This window comes from Pseudonaja textilis, chromosome Z (assembly GCF_049901715.1).
Source record: "Pseudonaja textilis isolate UNSWEBS1 chromosome Z, rPseTex1.2, whole genome shotgun sequence".
NCBI lineage: Eukaryota > Metazoa > Chordata > Lepidosauria > Squamata > Elapidae > Pseudonaja > Pseudonaja textilis.
Window position 1 is genome coordinate 10369111 of NC_142008.1, and position 23918 is coordinate 10393028.

General features: G+C 36.5%; 1 protein-coding gene across 4 annotated transcripts in view; it reads right to left on the reverse strand.

Moving 5' to 3' along the window:
- ESYT2 (extended synaptotagmin 2) overlaps positions 1 to 23918 on the reverse strand; it is a 59752-nt gene that overhangs the window by 13279 nt on the left and 22555 nt on the right. For 2 of the 4 annotated variants that reach the window (XM_087916784.1, XM_087916783.1), the window contains exons 6-14: positions 23749 to 23838; positions 18940 to 18995; positions 13221 to 13341; positions 11948 to 12124; positions 10770 to 10852; positions 10096 to 10144; positions 8158 to 8247; positions 6356 to 6451; positions 2410 to 2511 (exon numbers count right to left, since the gene is read on the reverse strand). In XM_087916784.1, coding sequence (XP_087772910.1) covers positions 2410 to 2511; positions 6356 to 6451; positions 8158 to 8247; positions 10096 to 10144; positions 10770 to 10852; positions 11948 to 12124; positions 13221 to 13341; positions 18940 to 18995; positions 23749 to 23838 — 864 coding nt within the window. The remainder of the gene's footprint in view (positions 1 to 2409; positions 2512 to 6355; positions 6452 to 8157; positions 8248 to 10095; positions 10145 to 10769; positions 10853 to 11947; positions 12125 to 13220; positions 13342 to 18939; positions 18996 to 23748; positions 23839 to 23918) is intronic. The other 2 variants (XM_026718308.2, XM_026718309.2) reach the window with 1 other exon arrangement.

Sequence of the window (23918 nt, forward strand, 5' to 3'; positions counted from 1 at the left end):
TAGTATACATCATGCGGCAGAAACATTATACCAAAAATTACCAGAAAATTTATATCTGATGGACTGAAAGAGTTGCTGACCACTAACTAAGCTTTTAACTAAGAATGAATTTACTTCTATATTGTTTCACTCTGTTTAATTGCCTAAGTTCTCTCTCTATTTTTTAGATTTAGATTAGAAATTTTTATCAAAATTTCTGCTTGCTTTCTTGGCAGGAAGCCACACTTCCAAATAAAGTTCCTACCCCATATTTAGTTCAAGAAAGTTCATGCAGGCTGTTTATTTGAGAACATTATTGTTATAAAGATGAACTAAAAGCTGGCACTTTTGCTTTGGGGTATGTCAGCTCCCCATTTTCTCTAATTAAGCAAATCTTTAAAAAAATAAGGTCAGATGGGCAGGAAAAAATTTAGTATCATAAATTTATGGATATTCATTTTTAAACAGAGGTACTGTGTACAGCTAATCCTAGACTTATAATCAATTACTTAGCAACCAAAGTTTTGACAGATTTACTGGGAGTGGGGAGTACTTATAATCCAGATTGACAGTTCCAATTATCAGCCTCATAACTGTACAGTCACATACAGTACATAACTGTACATAACTGATATAGTCTCATAGCTGCATTTTGGGCATTCAGCAACAGGGATGCATTTATGGCCATTGGCAGAGCCCTGCAATAATTTGGCTGCATTTTATGCCGATTTTCCTGAAAAATGACATTTATTTATTTATTTATTTTGCAAAACTGCACCCATGATGAATAATTGATTTGCTTAATGACTGTAGCATTTGTTTAACAGCCACCACAAATAAAATGTGTAAAATCGGGACAGACCGATTTTATGATTGTCACGAGTTACAGCCATGCTTGGTAGATTTCATTACAGTCATAACTCAAGGACTCTCTGTTTTCTTCTCTAAAGTTGTCCTTAGGTTTATTTTTTAAAAAAGTAAATCAGGTATGCTCATTGTATCCTCTGTTTGGCTGGCTACTTAAATATTGTAACAACTTGATGCAGCACAAAGGGAAAATAGTTCCCTTTCTTCTTAAAAGCTTTCGGCTAGTAGTAGTTTTATGCTGAATGTCTATTTGCCTAGACTGGAAAAAGTCTCCTCTCTCTTTTTTACCATGTCGCTTCTTAGCATTTAATTTTCAGCTCCTAATGGTTCTTGCTATAGTACTTTCTTTAGAGAGGGTCACACATAGACGTATTCAAGACTGCCATGAAATTTTGCCTCGATTGTATTTTTAAAAAATTCTTCCCAATTTAGGAGGAACACCATAGCTGCTTTTGATGAAGAGGAGCCAACGGTATCAGAGTAAAAATAACAGATGACAGAGATGTTTGCGGCTTGCATGCCACTGTCATGCAAATACCATAATGCTTATTAAGGAATCTTTAAGCTATAAAAAGAGAAGGAACTGTTCCAGTTCCACAAAGAAAAAGAAAAAAGACAAGGTGAAGTTTAATTTGGGTCAAGTTGCTGTTAAAAGTTTCTTTTTCTGATCAACCTTTACTTCTGTTAACACATCATTTCAATTGCCTTAATAGAGTTGGTAGTTTTAACAACACACTGGAACCAAAATTTAAGGACTGATAGCAAAATAAATGAGAATTTAATTATGACACACTGTTTTGGTATTACATTTGAATCTTTCCAACTTGAATCAAACACACATCCAGGTCTGTTTTTACACTGATTTCAGAAATTCAAGACAATCAAGATTCTCAAAGTAAACCCAATAATGAGATGCCATAAAATAGGAACATAGGTGATTTGCAAGCTTGAAATGATTATGTAATATGAATTCACAACCCCTATTTTATTTTTGTAACTCTTTCAAATTTCTACTTGCCTGTGAGATTTACTGACTGTCTTTGCATGAGCTGTTATCTCTCAGCAAAATCTACTTTAATATGCTCGGATGGATACGCCTAACTTATATTTTAATGACAAAAGGCTGCACAAGAAGGTGTATTTTTTTTCTGTAACACATATTATTCCAATTTTAATTATGCAACTTGAACCAAACTAAGGACCTCTTGGGCCCTTACATATGCCACACACAATACTTGCACTTACTTTCCAAAACAATTACAAAGTATGTCGATTTTTACAATTCAAGACCATTTCATTTCTCTGCAAGCACATTTCTTCAGGTAGATAATTGAGCATGCTAGTCTCTAAAAAAATTAGCAAATTTAGCTGAGAAGCTAAACTAATTACACCACTGAAAATGTAGCGAAAACAATAGAAACTTCTAAACCATGCACTTAAAAAACAAAGTATTGCATGCTCCTCCATTCCAATGTTAGGGCAAAGTGGGTTTATGAACACCAAGGTTATTTTAAAAAAGGTTATTTTTTTAAAAGAAAGGAACACATAAACCTGAGAACTCACAAATAGTGTTCTATAGACTGAGGTAGTATTTTCACAAAAGACTAGTCCCGATGCTCTCCTCTCTTTTAAGTATCCACACCCAAATTTTCCCTCGTAGATACTCTTTAGGAAAATGCAAATGGAAGGAGAAAGCAGAAAGTCATGGGATTCTAGCAGCCTGAAGGCTCAATCAGCTTTACCTTTAGCATAGATACAGAAAACTGAAGTATTGAAAATCATATGAAGAAAGAATAAACCAACAGCGCTTTTTTCCATTATTGATCTAGCTTTATCGACATTTCCAGGTAATTATTTGCTCCCTACTACAATTTGGGTGCGTTTTAGCTGCAGATACCACTTGCACAACAAAATTGCACTTTTCAATAATAGCTTTTTAGCACACTCATGCACCACCTTTTTATACCAGACATCAATAAGGTTACTACCATTGTAAATGGGAAAAAAAAAGATGATTTTCCAAATATAAAGAACTTGTGCTCTAACCTTATTCTGTATCCGTTCTGCACAAAGGGAAAAAGCTTCATTTTTTAAAGGAAATTTTAACTATGTTATACTATCAGATGATTATGATGCAATGAGGCCCATTATTATATATTGTTTCTTGACTTTTTTAAAAAAACAACAGTATTCTATTCAAGAGTTCCAGGATATAAAATGAAAATAAAACTATAACAAATAACAAATCCAAGATTTCACCTCATGAACTGCAGAAACGCTTGGGTACCCATAGATCTCAGTTTGTCTACCACAAGTCTTGACAAAGAAATACTGTATTTTTCGGTGTATAAGATGCAATTTCCCCCCCCCCTCCCAAAAAAGGTGGGTGGAAATGTCTGTGCGTCTTATACAGCAAATGTTGCCAAAGCCCCACCCAATTGCCCCTAACCTTCAGCCTCTGCCTACCAGCAAATTGCCTCCTTGCAGCAAACAGCAAACAGCCTGGTCAGCTTCAGCACAGCCTGATTTAGCACAAGCAGCTGATTGTCAGTTGGATGGGCCTCCCGATTATCAGTTGTTTCAGGCTGCAGGGATCGCCTATTGCTGCCTACGGGAGCCCCATTTTCAGCCTCCGCATCCCATTTTCAGCCTCCGTAGACCCCATTTTCAGTCCATTCTGATCCCCGCCACCTGGAACTCCCTGCAAATCCTGGGAGGCAGAGGCACCTTTTTTTTTCTTGTTTTCCTCCCCAAAAGCTAGGTGTGTCTTATATTTCAGAGAGTCTTATAGTCCAAAAAATATGGTACAGTGGAACCTCAGGTCGCAAATGCTCCTGATTTTTGATTCCACCTGGTTTTTGAATCAGGCCACGATTCAAAAATTGGGTAGCGAACAAAATTGGCACAGAAAGATTTCCCCTTCCGCACCCATTTCCCCTTCTGCACCATTTTTCTTTTGACTGCACGCATGTGCAGTCAGTCTTGCTTCCGGACATGACCAAATTGGGTTGCAACCAGAGTCTGGGAATGGATTAAGGTTGCGACCTGGGGCTCCACTGTATTAACATTTTTATTGGCATAGTAAGAATTGAAACACATCCTTCCAAAGGACTTTTCATAACTGTGAGATTAATCTCAGGCCAAGAAGAGTTGCCACTTCATTATTTACCATTGATCCATGACTTTGACAACCTTTTTCTGGCTTGGAGGTTACAAAAGATCTAAGACAAGGATATGACCTTCTCAGAATATATAAAGTAGTCCTTGACTTATAATCACAATTGAGCCCAGAATTTCCATCACTAAGCAAGATCGATGTTAAGTGAATCACTGCCGTTGTTAATAATATAGTAGTTCAATAAATCTGGCTTCCCCATTGTCAGAAAATCTCAAAAAGTGATCACATGACCCCGGACACGGCAACTGTCATAAATACATGCCAGTTATCAAGCAGCCAAATTTTGATCACATTATCGTAAGGATGCATAAGGATCATAAGGTCATATGAAAAACAATTTGGTCTCTCCATATGTCATCCTTAGTGAAGCATGCAAACCAGTGCTTGCATTTCCTGCATTGAATAAGGACACCATATCTTTCTCCTTCTGTCCTGGCCACATTTTACAGAGGTACAATTGAGAACATTTAACAAACTGCGTAACTGTTTGGTTGGGTGGCAGCAGTGCCTCAGATAGAAAGTCCATACAGAGAGTTATAAAGACAGATGAGAAGATTATAGAAAGCTTGCTTCCCATTATTCAGGATACTGCTTGGGCTTAGGGCTTTAACCATTGTTAAGAGATTCCACATACCCACTTTATGGTGTTTTTGTTGCTCCCCTTTGGGAGGGGCTTTCAGAGTATCTATAGCAGGAGTACTACATTCTGTAATAGCTTTGTTCCTTATGCCATCCATCTTGTAAACTTGCAGGATTGTTTCTTTTCGCCGTGTGTATGTATGTGTGTGTGTGTGTGTGTGTGTGTACACACACACAAACTAGACTATGTTATTTCTCTGTGTCATATAATAATATATGTGGGTACAGGCATAATTTTGTATGTCTGTATGTATTCTGTCATGTTTATGTAATGTATATTAAATTTCACTTTAATGTATGCTGATTAGCGTACATTCAAAATGACAGTAAAGTTATTCTATCTATCTATCTATCTATCTATCTATCTATCTATCTATCTATCTATCTAATCATGTCACTTTCTTCAGAGTCATTGTACCTTTGAACAGTTACTAAACAGAACATTGTAAGCCAAGAACTACCTGTATATTCAACATATTCAATGTTATTTTTTTATCAAGGGAAAGAATAGAAAAGCTTTACAAGAATAAGTTTTTAAAAATATTGCCAATAACTTCCTATATATACACCTTTATCATTGTTACCAACTTTATCTAGTGTTCAGGAGGAATTCTGTTGAAATGGCAAAATCATAATTAGAAAACTTTATGACAACCATTGATCCTTGTTTAATATTTCATCTTCAAACCACATTAATAAATTTCATTAGGAGTTTTCTTCTTAAAGGCTAGAGGAAGAAGGCAAATGTATGCTTCATTACAAACATCACATCCTTGGGTTTATTTCAGGACCATTCATTATTTTTTATTTAGTCCTGGATAAAACGTATTAAAAGATACCATGATTTACAGTTTAAATCTATGGAATTTTCCATGAAGCACTCCAATTATACATATTTGGGTTTTCTCTCTGTACAGAAATGAAAAATCTGTACAATCGGAACAGTGTGTGTGGGCACATTTTATTTTTACAAAGTGAAAGGTGTTTCCAGCAGCTATTCTGGGAAATTCTATTTGGGGACAGTAAACAGATCTTTTAATTATAAGCTTGCAAGCATATGTGGGAAAGTATTCACACCAACCCTGCTCAAACATTTATGTATATGAAAAACAATCTAGAATAGCAAAAAAAAGTCCTTTTCATTAGCAATTCACAACATCCAAAGATGGTTTCAGGTTATCTCTATTGATTTGCTACAATGAAGCATGATTCTTCCTTGCTCAGATCATCCTACTGAATATATTGTTTGGATTTTAAATATTTTACCCTTAATAAGAAGAAAAGGCACCACTTGAATGCAAATATGCACACATATGTCCTGCAGCACAATAGCTCTAGATTTAGAAGCGTATTTCATTCACTTGAAGCTGGAATTGACCAACTATCTATTTTTCCTTTCACAACCGCTCACAAAATGTGTTCATAAGAGTACCACATTAATTAATGCTGTAAATTTATTGTAAATTAAAATGGCACTGTTCTAGGAGTGTGATTAGATTACTGATCCTGCAAAATAAATTTAGCAGCAAGGTATGCTTATCATAGAAAATTATCGATGTCATGGAATGCATGAGGAAAAGTAATTAAAACATAACGTGATTAGTGGGGCAAAGTGGCACAGTGGTAAGTAATGTGTGACTGAAGAAAATTAAGAATCACTCAAGAGAAGCTTCATTATCACCCAAAACTTACTGGCAGGTTTCTTGCTGAATCCAAATAAAGAATAAGCAATGCTGATGAAAGCCCATCATTGGCTTGATCTTTATCAGCTCTAATGCTTTTTAGCACCTAAAATGATAAAAGTATCATTAAAAACTTTAGTTTCGTGCTTTATCTCTAACTAAAAAGAAAACAAGTTATAAAATGCAAACAAAATAATACATAATAATTTAAAATTAAGTATTACTACAACTTATATATCAAAGAACAAGATAGCCAACATATATCCTAAAGTAAAATGTTTTAATTATTTCCAAACAGAATTAAACTAGATCTGAATAAAAATTCCTTATCTGAAAAGAAATTCCACAACATGAGAATGTTTTCACTGCCTTATTCTTGCTATTTCTAAAAGTCCATGGAATTATTTTTCAATATTAATGGTTCTACATATGAGAAATGATATGAAAAGCAAAGTGAATACTGAAGTCTTTGAATGCACTTGCAAGTGTTAAGAAACACGCTCAACTGGGAAAGTAAATGACATAAACCATAAATTCGCCATTTGTGGAATGTTATCTAGAATCAATGCCTTCTATTGTTTGATTCACTGCACCATTATGATCTAAAATAAATATTGAATATATTATTTGTTTCTGTATTTAATGTAAAGGCTTGACTCACCTCTAATGAATGCTTTTTGCTTTGCCTGAAGTATTAATGGTTTGTATGGGAGATGGGGGAATATGAAAACCCAGTATAGTATTTTTCTGCTAAATTCAGGGGCTAAATTTTTTCACTTCCAGGACACCTGAGTACTTGAGTTTCTTAAGTTTTTCTTTTCATAATATTTTATAGACATAATCTATGTATAGAGTTAGCGATTTTATAATTAGCTCTGGGTCCACTGTTCAAAAGTATTGTTCAGTATGTCCAGTGTTAAAATATTTTGCTTCATTCTATTAGTCTAGTTGAAGTGTTCTTCTCCTTTAATTGTAGTATTTAGTTCTTTCTAGTGTCCAATTTTTAAAATTTTATATTTTGATTTTTTTTAAAATAAAACATTTTAAAAATGCATTTTCCCAGAGAAAGGATTAAAATTAATTCCTTATGGTGAGAGGGCAGCATATGGATTTAATAAGTAAAAATAAAATCTATCTAGATTTATCTAGATCCTTAGTTCATTTGTAACTTTCTAAAAAATCATAGTTTTAATCACTGTCTTGCTGTTTATTTAAAAAGATTAAGTTCTTAAACTTGTTAAGTTAGGTTAAAACTCACCTAGTGCTAGAAAACTTGTTCATCCAAAGATTTCTAACAGATGAAAACCAGTTAACACACAATTTCCAAACGTGATTACAAAAATATGGAAATTTTAGTATTCTTTCAAAGCTGCCAAGCAAGATGTTGTTCTCTCATCTCCCAGAGCTCCAAATAGACCAAAGACAGTCTTGCAGTCTCCTCTGAGAAGCAGCTGAGTGGAGCATCTGTGGGCAACCTCCAGTCCTCTCCTTGTCCAGAGAGAAATTATCGAAGAGCCAGCTACTCCCTGGCTCCTCATTTGCCACAGTCTTTGGCTCTGTTTTCTGCCAAGCAGTTTTCTGTCTGCCATTTCTTTCCCAGAGGTTGAAAAGCAACATTTTCTAATTAAGCCCCTTATTTTTGACTTGCTAAGCGAATTTTCGATTTTTTTTTGCCTAAAATAAATATTTGGTTTTATTCTGTGTTCTTCTAGAAATAGAGCATAGCTAAATGAATGTGAACAACCATACATATAACGACATATTTTTAATGACAGCCTCTTCAAATGCAGAAAAAAAAGTAGACAAATATACCTGGTCAAGATTTTCAACAGTAGGCTTCAATGTGAGCCATTCGAGTTTTAAGTGCAATTTTCCTTTGGAGACTTCGTCCAAAGTAAACCACTGTAAGGAAAGTCCATAAAGTATAGTAAGAACCAAAGCCATTTGCTGCAAAATTTACCAACATTACATACAAATTCCTGAGCAAAGCTAACTAAGGACACTTCATATGAAAACAGCTAAAGACATTGTAACTGACAGAATAAAAACATTTTATCGAAAATTGTACTGATTCCTGCATTTCACCCAGAAAACTATAGTAAAATTATTTCATAATAAAATACATACAATGACTTTTTAGAATTAAGCATCTGAATATTTAGCTTAGGACACTTCAAAACACATTTAACAGGAACTTTTACAGCCGTTTGCAGCATCCTGCAATGATATTACCACATTTTATAATTATTTTGCCAAAAACTGGCACTTATTTCTGGTGTTTGTTAAAATCATGTCCATAGCAAACCATTTGCTTAACCACAGCATTTGCGGTGCCATGGGAGCGCAGTGGTTAGAATGCAGTATTGCAAACTAATTCAGCTCACTGCCTGGAATTCGATTCCCACCAGACTCAAGGTCAGGGGTGTCAAACTCGATTTCACTGAGGGCCACATCAGGGTTGTGTTTGACCTGGGGGGGGGGGCATTGGCAAGGTGGACATGGCCAGCTCAACATCACTTGTGTCGGGGGGGGGGGGACTGGGGCAATCCACTGTCTCCAGCGGAGAAAGGTGAGACCAGGGAGAGCGCCAAACCTTTGTCCTCCAGAGGAGCCTTGCCATCTGCTAGTGGCCAAATGCTAAGGCAGGACTTTCCTTCCTTCCTTCCTTCCTTCCTTCCTTCCTTCCTTCCTTCCTTCCTTCCTTCCTCCTTTCCTTCCTTCCTTCCCTCCCTCCCTCTTCATTCTCCTTTCTTCTTCCTTTTCCTCTTCTTTTACCTTCCTTGCTCTCTTCCCATCTTTTTCTTTGTGTTTCCTCTTTCCCTTTCTCCTTTCCTGTCCCTTCTTGAAGCTCAAATGCAAAAGGGGAAACATTTCTCCTCTTGTTTTGTTTTGCTTTTAGTTTGTTTTGCTAGCCTTCTGCCAGAGAAAACGGAACCTGGGGGTGGGTGTTGCATGCCGCCCCAGGCCCTATTTTTCCCCTGGACAGCCTCCTGAGGACTGCTTCCATCCCTGTTTTCAGCCTGGACAGCCTCCTGAAGCCCTCTACCAGTGAAAATGGAGTCTGGGTGGCCCACGCGCAGCCCCCGTGGGCTCAATTTTTGCTGGTAGAGGGCTGCAGGAGGCAGTTCAGGACAAAAATGGGGCCTGAAGCTTCATTTTTATTGGCAGAGGTACTACAGGCCGGTCCTGCTGTCCTATGAGCCAGAATTAAGCACCCCATTGGCTGGCCTTGAGTTTGACACCCCTGCTCAAGGTTGACTCAGCCTTCCATCCTTCTGAGGTTGGTAAAATGAGGACCCAGATTATTGGGGGCAATATGCTGACTCTGTAAACTGCTTCGAGGGGGCTGTAAAGCTCTGTGAAGCAGTATATAAATGCTATTGCTATTTGTTCAGTGACCATGGATTCATTTAACAACAGCAGATTTGATTAATGTCCACTGCAAAAAAGGTAATAAAATCAAGGTGGTCACATGACCGACCCTTTTTATGACAGTCATGATTTATGACCATGGTGGGCAGGCTCCTTATGGCCATAAGAAGAGGACTGTTTGTATTCCACTCCCATGGCTTTTGTCTTCAATTCCACTTCTTAACACAAAATGCTATCATCAAACTAAGAAAATCTATTCAAGGAAATCTGAAGTCTTTACTGAAATTGTGATCCAGATCCAATATATGATTAAGCACTGCAGATTTATTGTATGAACCTTCCTTGTCACTGTCCTCCCCAGGCTGAATAGAGATTTACCTCATCTATGTGACGTTCCTTTTCAACTTCAATTAAGTCTATCGTCAGGCTAAAAAAACACAATGCAATGCATTAGAAGACCGTTATCTGAACTACAGAACCTGAAGCTGGAATTTTGTAGCAGCAAAATGGTGAACACACTAGAAAAAAAAAACTGAAAAAGCAATTCTAAACAAAAAAAAGAGGATATGTGATTGAAATATGAAATAAAGGTTATCTTGTTTTAAGAACTATGAATAAAATGGTAGGATCTGCTGCAGAAAAGTTTAGTTCTTTGTAGCAGAACAAGGCGTTGGGAGGGAGGGAGAAGAGAAGCAAGGATAAACAGTGTTGTGGTTGTCTATTCTTATGTAGTAAAGGCCAAAAAGAAACTGTGTGCATTAATTAGAGCTGTGAACTGCTATCTCTACTACAATCAATATTGCTTTGCCTTCTTTTCATATGGTAACCTTTAAAAATGTTTCTACCAAAAGTATTAATAACTTTTCAAAGGCACAGAATTTTGCATACACCCAGGTAATATTAGAAATATATTGGAAATATATTTATCTGGTAGCTTCTTTCTGACTCTTAGAGCTTACCTTTACTTTTTCATTTATTGACTGATCTGGATAGTGGGATTCCAGGATAGGATTTCTAATTTTAAAAAGACATGCAAATGGCTTGACACTTACCTTCCTAGAAAGTCATCCTTGTCTGGATCTTCATCAAAGAGTTCAATCTCCAAGTCTTGTCCTGGATGTTCATAGACTAAGGCCTGGAAATATAACAAACAAGATAGCTAATTCAGCCTGAATGTATTACTTAGATCAGGGGTCCCCAACCACCGGGCCGCGAACCGGTACCGGTCCGTGGAACATTTTCTACCAGGCTGCCGGTTTGCTGGGCGCCACCATCTTGTTTGATGAGAAAGTGCTTCCGGGTGAGCTTTTCCGGTTGGAAAGCGGCGTTTGGGTCCTGAAGGAATCCTTGCGCCTTAGTTTCATCGAAGGGGGGGGCTTCGAACGAAACTAAGGCGCGAGGATTCTTTCAGCACCCAAGGCAAGGCGAGCCGAGCAACCGTCCTGAAGCCGTCCCAAAGCGAAGGTACAAAGGTACAAAGGAGGAACTGAAGGTGGCGGGGAGAAGCGGGGGACGGCTGGCTGGCCGGTCGCTCGGCTTGCCTTACCTTGTCATGCGTGCTGATGCCGGTACTGGGCCGCGGCTCATTCTGTGATGCCGGTACCGGGCCATGGCACAAAATAGGTTAGGGGCCACTGACTTAGATTATAATGTTTTTAAATTAGATAAAAACATTAACAGATTATTAATTTAGGAAGCCTCTTTCCTCTGTGAGCCCAGGGCAGCACACATGGGTTTTTATCCTCATCTTTATCTTATAAAATGTATAAAATTTTATAAAAGTTAGATTGGGTTAGTTATTCTATCTCAGCCCCAAATCACCCAATAATGTCCGTGACTAAACAGGATCTTTAATTGGAGTCTCTCTTGCCTCAGTCTAGTATTAGTTACTATAGTATTCATTCCAAACCATTCCTTTACTGGCATTTCCACAATTTTTATGGTATAGATCTAATATGAAATTACAACTTGCTAGTAAATCACAGATGAGGAAATCAGAGACAGGGTGAGAAAGAACATATAGGTATCCCAAGGCTCATTTTTATATTAAACATAGCTTGGTGTTTTATTTGAACTGTTCTACTGAAGTGCAATATCAATTTTTCTCCAACAGTTAAAAATAATAATTAAAGATCAACGTATTTATAGTAGAATTATATGATATCAGTCTTGAAGGACCTAAACGCTTAAACACATTTTTCAAAACTAATACTGGGCAGTAGTTTCGTACCTCATAAACTTCATTCCACTTTGGATTAAGATTTTCTTTGATAACTTTGCTTTGGAAAATTTGATTTCCCACTTGAATGATCCCATAAGGGTCAGACTTTCCCTTAACGAGTCCCTTTAAGTATGTATCTTTTCCCTCAAGATCCTGAGCTTCAAGGAAATGTATTCTTAGTACACCCTGAGAAGAGACAAGAAAAGTTGTCCATTATACAACGTTCGGCAACAAAGTATCATCAGCATAACTGAACGTTTTTCAATGAATTCTCTAGATTGGAAACTATTTTTTTTTTTATTCTTTCTTATGGAGACTAGTCATAGCAGTATTAAACTGACTTTTAAAAATTATTTTGGAGGCTAGATATAATAGGCATGAATTGTTAAACCTATGCAGGTAGTGTGTAACTAAAATAAATAAAGGCATACTTCCTTCTAATTGTATCTTTGCACTTTTAATAAAGATGATAATAATAATACTAATGTAAGCAACTCTCTCTCTCTCTCTCTCTCTCTCTCTCTGTGTGTGTGTGTGTGTGTGTGTGTGTGTGTAAAGCATCAAGATACAGCAGTGGAACTGAAGCTCTTCCCCACTCTTTGTACACATGTGTGACATCAGCATATGCACTAAGGGAGTGGCATTTTAATCACAACATTGCAATCTCCATTTTTACTTTTTTGATGCCCCTGTGCCCGCCTTTGCCTTGTGGACATTGCTGAGACTAGGATAAAGGAGAAAAAAATGTCACAGAGATAAGTTGTCATTAATTTTATGTTATTTACATACATCTACATCATAATTTTAATAATAGTAGGAAATGAGTCCGGGGAAAAAAACCCAACAATTTCTAGATGTATCTGAAAAATTAACTACATAGACCAATAAAACCAAATACTTTGCATGTTACAGGCATTCATAAATGTCTCCCTTTTCCAGAGTTTCTTTCATGCTGCCATGGAAATGTCTGGATGAAGAGAAACCACTGGGATTAGCATTTCTTAAATGAACTGGAAGAACCCACCCAACTGATTACAATTCAGTGTCCAGACAAAATGTCCCAATAGTGCAGAAAGAAAAGAGGTTTTCTGTTGTTTTGAAATTTAATGGCCCAATAATAACTTAAAAGCCACATTCAAAGAATCGTTACCTAGTTGCCAGAAATGTATTGTTTGTTCAGTATCTAGCTTTCTTTTATAACCATCATTGTCAGAGATTGTTCTGCAAATGCTTTGATAAACAAACATTTTGTTATGTCAAAATATTATGTTAAAAACCTTACCTTTGGTATGGGGAACCGCAACTGAGCAATCTGCACTTCACTGACAAAAGGAACAGTGATTCGATTTGGAAGTACTAGATAATTAGATATTATATCTAGTATTATAGTGTCAGATAATCCACTAAATGAAAAAAAAATCAATGAAGTTATTTTAAGGTTAGTATTAATTACACAGACTGCCATTATCAAAACAATTACACGCAAGCTACACTTCTAATACTTAGCAGGGCAGGAAAATAAATATGCAAGTTGAAATTCTCTATTTCAATTTAATCTTCTGCTCAGTCTAGTTTCTATTTTGGGTGGGGGAAATTGTCTGGGATATCAAACCATCAATATATTCATTCTTCAATACATTTTCATCTTCCATTTCATAAACCAGCTATAGAACTTACAAACATTACAACAAGCCTACATATGAAAACACCCCGTCCTTGTCTTCTATGACTTATCATCATCTTTTACAGACTTCCGTGATTTAGCTTATAATGGTATTCAGTGTTTCATAAAAAGGCTACGGATTGTCTCCATTATTTAGGAAGGAAAATAACAGCAAACAACCAGCTTATTAAATTGAATCATATGGATAAGGAATATTCCAAACTCATCTCCCTCTCTTGCAAAATATTTTCAGGAGAGAAAGTGAAATTTGGCACAGCCCTATTCCCTTTAAGCAATGGTGCTGCTGACACTAATGATTTGCTTTCACAAATGATCCCAAAATGGAAGTAAGCCCAAAGCATGTATGAATTTCATCAATACCTTTGATCACCACAAGATGGAAACAGCAGTTTAGAATAAGACAGATGGCCTTATTATATCTTAGTATAAACCTTATTCTTCCTTCCTGCATTATCTTTCATCATACTATATGAAGGTCTACTGATTAGCTCAAAAGGTTCCTTATTTTGCATTCTTTTTCTATAGTGCAAATAGATGAAGCGGTGTTACATTTAAAGTTCACATATAAAAAGCTATTATTTTGTTTTTAAAGGCCGGGATGGAGCAAACCAGCAAATAAAACATGCTGTCAATTTGACTGTTTTATTGTCTGCCTGGAAATCACCTCAATCTGCTACCTTAGGACTTTCATCGTTTTTACAACAAATATTATAAAGTTAAATTAATTATGGCAAATATTACAAAATTAATTTAAAAATTAAATTTGGGGCTTCCGTAACCTTAACCTTAACCCAATTTATTTATTTATTAAATTTCTATGTTGCCCATCTCCTCCACAAGATGACTCTGGACAGCTTACAAATTATAAAAACAAATGAAAAATAATATATTAAAACAGGCATTTAAAATATTATTAAAATTGTGCTTAAAAACAAATACTATGAAATTAATTGTGGAAAAAATACTGTAAAGTTAAATTAACAAATGTTGTAAGTTATATTAATATACGGGCATGCAAATACATATACATGTACATATATCAGTAGTGGGATTCAAATTCTTTTTCTACCAGTTCTGTGGGCGTGGCTTGGTGGGCGTGGCAGGGGAAGGATACTGTAAAATCTCCAGTCAGAGGTGGTATTTGCCGGTTCTCCGAACTGCTCAAAATCTCTGCTGCTGGTTCTCCAGAACTGGTCAGAACCTGCTGAATACCACCTCTGACATATAAATATATACATACAGACACACACATACATAATACACACATGCACACACACACATATACATACATACATACATACATACATACATACATATCCATCCCATCATCTTTTTTGGAGAAAGGCATGGGAGAGAGAGATAAGAATATAATGAAGTGCCCTCAAATGACGAATTAGGAAATAATGAAGTCAATCCATTAATTCTAATTAGGATATCTTTTTATAGAATTGGTATGAAACATGAACACTGAGTCATCTCCTTCCCTGCCCATAAATACTATCCAGTCTTTTGTTGTCCTTTATCAAGCCAGGAAGGAAAACAATTGCAAAAAAAAAAGGGGGGGCTGCGAAAAGCACAAGCCTTCCTGTATCTATTCATTCTAAGCAAAGAAGTGGAATGCAGAGAGCAGACAGTGTCTGTGTGCATCAGATATAATGTAAAAGAGATTATTAACAACAGCGATGGGGACAGATGAAAGAAAGCAGCCAATACTGGGCTCTCATTAACATGTATCCAACTCTGTTCCTGGAGCTCCCCTGGATTTGCAAGACACATGTTTACAGCAAAATCCCAGTTTAAGAAAACAATACTCTGATCTGACTGGTATCAACTCAGCTGAAAGAGCAGCAAGTATCATGGGATTTAAGTTGTTTACATGAAATGCAGCTAGTTTGTTTAATTGTAAAACATGCCTGCAGTCTGCCCTTAGTTACTTTCAAGCCGCTCCTAAATTAATGCACATTGACAAATTTTAAACAATATCTGGTACTCACCTCAAGGCAGCTTGTTAACAATGAAAACTAATTAAATTTCACTGTGGGTCATACAAACCCACCTGCCTGCTTTGTCTTAATCTCACACACGCGCGCACACACAAAATGTCGATTTTGATATTTTCCTTACATAAACTACATATCTATGATCCATCTGCCTTTGAAATAAAAGATTTCTAGATGGATCAGGAAGAATAGCTGCACAAAGCCACTTTACTTGTGGGTGAATTCAATTAAATTAATAAAAAAAATATTTATATTCTCCCATAGCAGGAAAAACTTTACTTTAGGGAATTAATCTACCAACCTTATAGCAGCAAAGGCTATTCATGACATGACCTTCACAAAACATGAGATGGCTGTCAAATATACCCTACTGGTGCCCTATGATCCTGGTTCCTCCACTGTATAGCTGGAAAGATGCAAATTGCAACTACCCTCACCCCTTCAAGAAAGTTTTATTTTCTAAATAGGAGACACATGCCACTTCTAGCTGCCACAACTCATCAGACTAAGCTAGCTACCAGAAGCAGTGCAATTCTGGATTCGGTCGAACATTGCTAAATCATCAACAGGTCTTTTGGAAGCTACATCTCCCTGATTAATTCAAAAAGGGCCGGTGGCCAAGTGAGAGGTCACAGCAGACCCTTTTTATTGTAAGGGTGATGAAGGGGGCCAGTATATAATTATGAAGACAATTGTGTAGGTGCTTATATCTCTATTAAGGGTGCATCAAATAATGCCAGCCACCGTTTTTGGATTTCATCAGCTATGGTTGGCCGATTGCAGCTTTGCTGATTGATGGTTTCATTTCTTACTCAGTCTATCAGTGTGATGCCAAGGATCCTACAGACAGTGTGCATTTGGAAGGTTTCCAGATTTAGATTTAGATTTCTGGCTATGTAAGCGTCAATGATTCAGCTCCATATAGTAGCAATAGTGGTATCAGTGAATAAAATGGTCAGAGTTTAGTTTATACAGAAATGTTAGGCACCTGATGATTAAACAAAAGCCGTTTGGTCTTTCACTTCAGCTGTTAAGGCACTCCCATTCACCCTGGTAGGCCATAATCTTTGAATTTTTGTACTATCAAAAGGGTTTCCCAGTCTGCATACGGGCATGGTCAAGGATGTGTCCTGTCTCACTACCATTCAGTATGGGTAGTCCTCAACTTACAACCACAACCGGGACCAGGATTTCCATTGCTAGGCAAGGCTGTTTGTTAAACAAGTCACACCAATTTTATGTCCTTTTGGATATGATTAAATGTTAAGTGCTGCTAAGTGAAGCACATGGTCCTTTAACAAATCTAGCTTCCTGATTGACTTTGCTTATTGGAAAGATCTGGCAGGGAAGGTTGCAAATGATGATCACATGGCCTCTATATGCTGTAATCATCATAAATACATATCAGCAGCCAAGCCCCTAAAATTTGATCATGTGACTCTTGGGATGCTATGAGTCATATATGTGAGACCTGGTCCATGATATATTTTTTTTCAATGCCACTGTAACTTCAAATGGCCATTGAAATGGCCATTGTAAGTTGAGGACTACCTATATGTCATCATGAGAAACATTTTCACAAATAAGTGTGGAATTCATCATTCTAATATGCAGATGACTACAAATACAACCAAAAATACAATCCTATGAATATATCATCAGATTTAGCAATGAAATTGTTGCTACATGTTTATTTAGGAAGCCTAACTTCTGTTGTTTTTTTAAATTTTCACTAATGTACTGTCAATGATAAGATATAAGCAGAAAATGAAGCTGAAATATTTCAACCCAATTAAATATCTGCAACATGCCGCAATATACTAAACACAGCTGATTTTATTAAGGTATGTGGAAATGTACATATCAATTGTATAGAATGATTTCATCACTCAAATATTTTCCACTTCAGGTCTTAAAATCGTTGGACTGCAACGCAAGCTGGAATGACTTACTGTCTTTCTTTGAAAGCATGACCCAACTAGAACTTGACAGCTAGAATGAAAATAGCTTTTCATGCATAAAAACATGTTGTTTTCTTCTGCATGTTACAGTATTAAAGTTGACAGCAGAGGGTGATTCATCCAGAAAACTGAACAGTATAGAAATCTAATTTTGTTACTGATAATTATATAAACCTTTCCCCAATAAATATTTTTCAACAGTCTAAAACTAAAACCCAATCTATCCATTAGTCTGCAGTTTGTAAATTAAAAATGCCATTCACAATCCTATATCAATTTACAACAGTTCATGTACAACAGTTCATTTGAAGTTACAATGGCATTGATAAAAGTGACATGACCATTTTTCACACTTACAGCCGTTGTAGCACCCCCTACAGTCACCTGATCAAAAGACACTTGGCAATTGACTCATATTTATGATGTTTGCAGCATCCAGGGGTCATATGAACCCTTTTTGCGACCTTCTAATAAGCAAAGTCAATGAGAAAACCAGATTCACTTAACAACTTTATTACTAACATAACAACTGCAGTGCTTCACTTAACAATTATGGCAAGAAAAGTTGTAAGATGGGGAAAACTCACTTAACAAATGTTTCATTTAGCAGCAGAAATGTTGGACTTCATTGCGGTTATAAGTTGAGGACCACCTGAATATTGCACCGTTTACCAACTGCAGGCCACTTACGTTTACAAACTGCAGGCTTTCATTTGTGTTCCAAGTTAAAATCTATGCAGATTCTCAGTCATTCAGGTCATGGTTGTCCCAAAGGTGGTTTTTCAAGAGGCAACTGGACTTTCTGGTTTTTCTTTGAAGACTTTTCAGCTCAAAACTGAAAAAACTTCTTGGATGAGAAGCGAAACGTCTTCAAATCAAGTCCAGTTGCCTCTTAAAAAACCAAATTTGGGTTAAAATCACATACTATACTCATCTAATTGACCACCATGTGCCAAGTGTTGATGTTAACCTTAGTCCCAACTCAAACTCAACTTCTACCCTTCCAGTGATATCATAGGACAGCATTATATAGCCCTCAGAAGCTGGAATGGCAGATTGTGGCGAGAGAATAAGGGAGGCGTAGCAATTTCCCCTACTGACTTTCTGGAAACTGGCAGACAAAGTTGCAAACAATAACGTAATAACACTGTAAGTGCAAGCCAGTTGCCAAGGGCCCAGATCCTGCAGGGACAGCCAGAGGACTGGTCATAACCACCATTTGTTCTCCACCATCATAACGTTGAATGATCGCTGATGGAAGATATTCATGTAACTTTTTGCAAAAAAACTGACAAACATATATGCATACTAAGTTGTACATATCTATAGAAATAAATTCATTCAATTTTGGCTTACTTGAGTCCTGGAATATCCAGAAGATTGGTCAGTCCTGTCCAGTTAATTTCCAAAAGCTAGAAAGATATAAAAAATAGTATTAAAATGTTGCCCAGAACAACCACAGTTTAAGAAGCAGGATATCCTGATGGTCAGAAGAATTTCTGCTAAAACTCACTCAGAAAACTTTGAGTTTTTAACTTTTTATGTACCAGTGATTTAGTTAGAAACAGCATTCTTAGACAAGAAAAATCAGTGTAGTAATCTTTTAAAGAAGAGCTCTCCAGCCTTTGCAACTTTAAGAAGCCTGAAATTCAAGCCCCAGAATTTATTAATTATTTTTTTGTTAATTTTTTTAAATTAATTCTTTAAATTATAGAATTGCAGCAATAGTTGTGAAACTTAACATTCACATATTTGGAGAATGTCAAAGATTGGAAAGCTTTAAAGTAGTGTACGTGTTTTTACCAGAACAAGATTGAGTCACAAGATCTCAATTTACGACTACCCAGAATATGATAATTTAAAAGCAATGAAATAAAATTTTCTTTAGGAAGGAATTTTTTTAAAAAAATTCAACGTATCCAACATTTGTTCCATAGTGGAATCTTCACATACATCTAAACTCAAAACAACTACAGACTGTTATTGCTCAGCAATATTTCTGTGAGCTCTGTCCCATTTTACAACCTTTTTGCCACAGTTGTTAAGCCAAAGTTGTTAAATGAATCTTGTTAAGCAAATCTGGCTTTCCATTGACTTTGCTTATTGGAAAGTCAACAGAGATGGTTACATAAGGTGATCACATAACCCCAGGACAGTGGAACTGTCATAAGAACATGCCAGTTGCCAAGTGCCTGAATTTTGATCATGTGACCATGGGGATGCTGCAGTGGTTGTTAAGTGCGAAAATTGGTCTTAAGTCACCAAAGCAGTACTAGATTTGGCCATGCTAAGAAGTATGGAAACTGCACCCCATGCAATCCCTTCTCCAAGTTGGAGAAGATTGTTTTAGAACAATAAATTTATTCACTTGGTGATACAGTATTAATGCAGAAAATCATGCTCCAGAATTTACAGCAAAATGGCTAATACTGACTTCTATAGTGTGCACAAGGATCAGTTTTATGTACAAATCTATGATAAAGACATCATAGACAGGCTGTACAACCGTAATGAAGCCTGCTCCTTATGGTGTAAGTTGTCATAGTTATAAAGCAGGTCACAATGTACACATTTTTATGATCTCTTTTGAGGTGGTGGTTAAGCAACTATGGCTGTTGTAATGCAACTTTGGTGGTTGTACGACAGACCCTTTTTTCTTATAGGCCACTTTTGCACCAAAACATCATCAAATGTAGTCATGTGACTGCAGGACACTGCAGGCCAGTTGCCAAGTGCCCAGCATGCACTCAATGTGCCTCTTGATTAGTTTAATGCATTTCTATGTTTGCCTATTAAGAACTTTCTCTGAATAACATGTGTTGACTTGTCCATAGTTTTCCCTTTCAGAAGCCAACATTTTCACTGACTTCCAGGTTGCAGATATGCAATGTGCCCCATTAAGTGTTCCGGAGAGAAGGTGGAAAATGTTCCCTTTTCCCCAGACATGAGAACTTTTTCAGTGATCTAAATTGTAGTTCGCTGACTTTCTCCAACTGAAGAATTTAAATGTATATGGGTAACAGTCGACTACCTCATTCATGTATTTCTTAATTAGGAAAAGTGTATTAATTGTAGACTTTTCATAAACAGTCTACTAAATGTAGAACCAATATTTGGACCATTCATTTAATGCAGAAAATACAGTATCTCACAGGTCAAGTACAAAAAGTTTCATACTAAAGAGATAGATTTTAATCTAAACTGCTAATTGACCAGTTTTTGGATGTGCAGAGAATATTTATATGCCTTAAAACAGAAAATTAATCTGAAATCATACAGGCCAGATGTAGTTTGATGCCTTCAGTCTGTCTTCTGAGGTATTTATACCTAAATCGGGACCACTTCACCCTTTTTCAGCTAGTAGGCCCATTTAGTATTTTGAGAAGATATTGTGAACTATCTTGCAAAATAGCTGCAGAAAGGGCTTCCCCATTAACATAACAGCTGTCATGGGAGATACATCCAATTAAAAAGTACTAAGGAATGAATGGTTACAACCATTCCTAAGGGACATTCTCTACTACCCATATATTTTTGTCTTTATTCTGAGCAAGGCAGATACACTTACAATAAACAGATATAAACACACAAAGGCATATACTATAACAATTGAGCATTTTTATGTACTAAGCATATGAGATGCATCAGAGACCCAGAGGCAGCATAGACAACAAAGATTTGTTGATGGCTGGCACTCTGCTTTATGGCATGCCAGCTCATTTTTTTTAATTAAAATGCCTTTTTGAATGTAAACAGATGGAGGCAAGGTGTGTGTTAGGTCCCAATGGAAATATCAGTGGGTCCACTGGCATCTATACCAGTTTTACCAATCACTTGCAAAGTTTAAACTGTTTTTACAATAAAAGCTTATTCATTATGCCCTCAAATTAGCACCAACTTGGAAGATAATTTGCAGTTTGCAAAAAGAAAGTTTATTCACCAGTATGGACTAAATATAGAATTGTCAAAGTCCACTGGCTTAAATATGATATGTGCAGTTTGCTTGAAACCTTTAGTGCAAGAAAAGTTATAACAAAAATGTGATGCTTGTTTTTTAAATCACTTTGTGTTTGCTGAAGATATTTTAATAAGCATCTAACATTCATACCGTCTTCTATTAGTTTACCACAATGACTGTGGTAAACTGATTTTTTTAAAAGATTGATTTTTTAAAAATATAAGAAATACCAGGCAAAAGATGCCTGACAAAAACTTTGGCTCATGAACCACAGAAGACATAAGCAAATTCATTAGACATGTTCAGAACTATTAATTCAGGCAGTGCTACCATATATAGTCATCACAGTCAGCAACAGACACTGACTAAAGAGTGCACTGAATTATTGCCAAATGTTACTTTGGCCTGGAAAATATGAGAAGAAACATTATTAGATGCCAACTAACCCAACAGTTCTCCCTCTGGACAAAATAGTGATTTTTCTCTCTTGCTGTAGCCTCTGATGATCCAAGGGATAGAAAATAGCTATATAATAAAATGTCTGCTTGTAGCTCCGGAGGAAGGATATGTAAGAATTCTATTCCATTAAATATTTTAGATTATTGTTTTATTTTATTGCAAATTATAAACATTCATTTCATTTTAATGATACTATACTGAAAAACCTTAGGGCTGTGATCCTGGAAAACTACAGTATTAATATGAGGGCTTGTCTTAAGTATTTTGGCTGCAGACATTATAGCTGTCTTGACACTTATGAAGCTTACTCAATATGATAGTGGTCTAAAAGGCATTTTAACAGAATTCTAGTTTATTATTACTGAGTAAATATTTTAATCTATATTTTAAGTCTTTACATGGCTTTAAGCATAGACTCCAACTTGTCAATGCTCTAATAAGCACACGACAGAAATAATTTACAAACTCCAGATTACAAATTAGAGGGAGATACAAGCCAGATGTCTAGCATTGGGCACAATACCACAGTTGATGATTGCAAGAGGATCCAAGCACTTGTCAATTATCAACTGTTCTTCAGAAAATCTTACAATATTATCACTGGCTGCAGCAGACTTCCATCTCTCCTGGAAGGAGAATCAGAAATTGGCAGGTGATCTGAATGTATTCTACTGTAGGTTTGAGAGGAGGCCATTGTCAACTATTGCTACTCTCTCCATCTTAGATACATCAATAGCACCTAGGTCTCCTAAACTTGACTCCATCCCTCTGGGGGGGCAGCTCTGAAACAAAAAGGTGGAAAAGCACCAGGGGCCAGACAGAGTAACTCCCTCTTGCTTAAGAGACTGATCAACCCATCTTCACTCGCATCATTAATAAAACACTGAAGACGTGTTATATTACTTCTTATTTCGAACACTCTACTGCCCAAGGAGTGGAATGATTTACAGACCAGTGGTTCTGACATCCATAGTTATGAAAACCTTCGAAAGGCCCAGCTGAAAGCCATCATAGATCTGCTGCTAGACCTATTTGCTAGTGCAAATAGGTCAGCAGATGATGCTGTCAACGTGGTACTGCACTACATCTTACGACATTCTTGAATCCCCAAAGAATTATGTAAGGATATTTTTTTTTTACAGAGGAATTATTAAGTCTGTCATTTGTATCTCAATAACTGTCTGGTTTAGCGTAGCAACCAACTAGGACAGATAACTATTTAAGACTGCAGAAAAACAATCGCAACTAGCCTGCCTTACTGTTGAGGGCTGAAAAAATATCTACAGACCCCCTCACATCCTGGACATAATCTATTTCTCCCCTAAACTTCTCCCCTCAGGATGCCACTATAGAGCATTGCATGCCAAAACAACCAGACATAAAGATAGTTTTATCCCCCATGCTGTCATTCTGCTGAATCCTTAATTCCCACAGCACTGCCTCATTTCTTATTGTTTATCCTCTTCTCATCTTTCTTACTATCTTCTCCTATTGGTTTCTTAAGATTTATCAATTGTTGTTTATAACTTACGATTAATGAGTGTAATTATGATTATGGCTTATGACCTATTACTTGCTGTTGGAGTTTATGCAGTGGAGACAAATTCCTTGTGTGTGCAATCACATTTGGTTCATAAACCTGTTCTGTTCCATTCCATTCCATTCCATTCCACTCTAAACTGTATTCTATTCTAATATTATGCTACAACAGTTACAAGGAAAAAAGAAATACAGAAATTTCCACTTACTGGTTTCCTAAGGAAAAATAAAGATAGTGCTCCAATTAAGGGTATATCACCAAGCAGAGGTTCCAATATAACTCTCATTGTGCCATGAATCTAAAATAAAAAAAGAAAATAGCTATGATCAAAGCACTAAGCCAGTTTAGTGTAGTAGTTAAAGGCATCAGGCTAGAAAC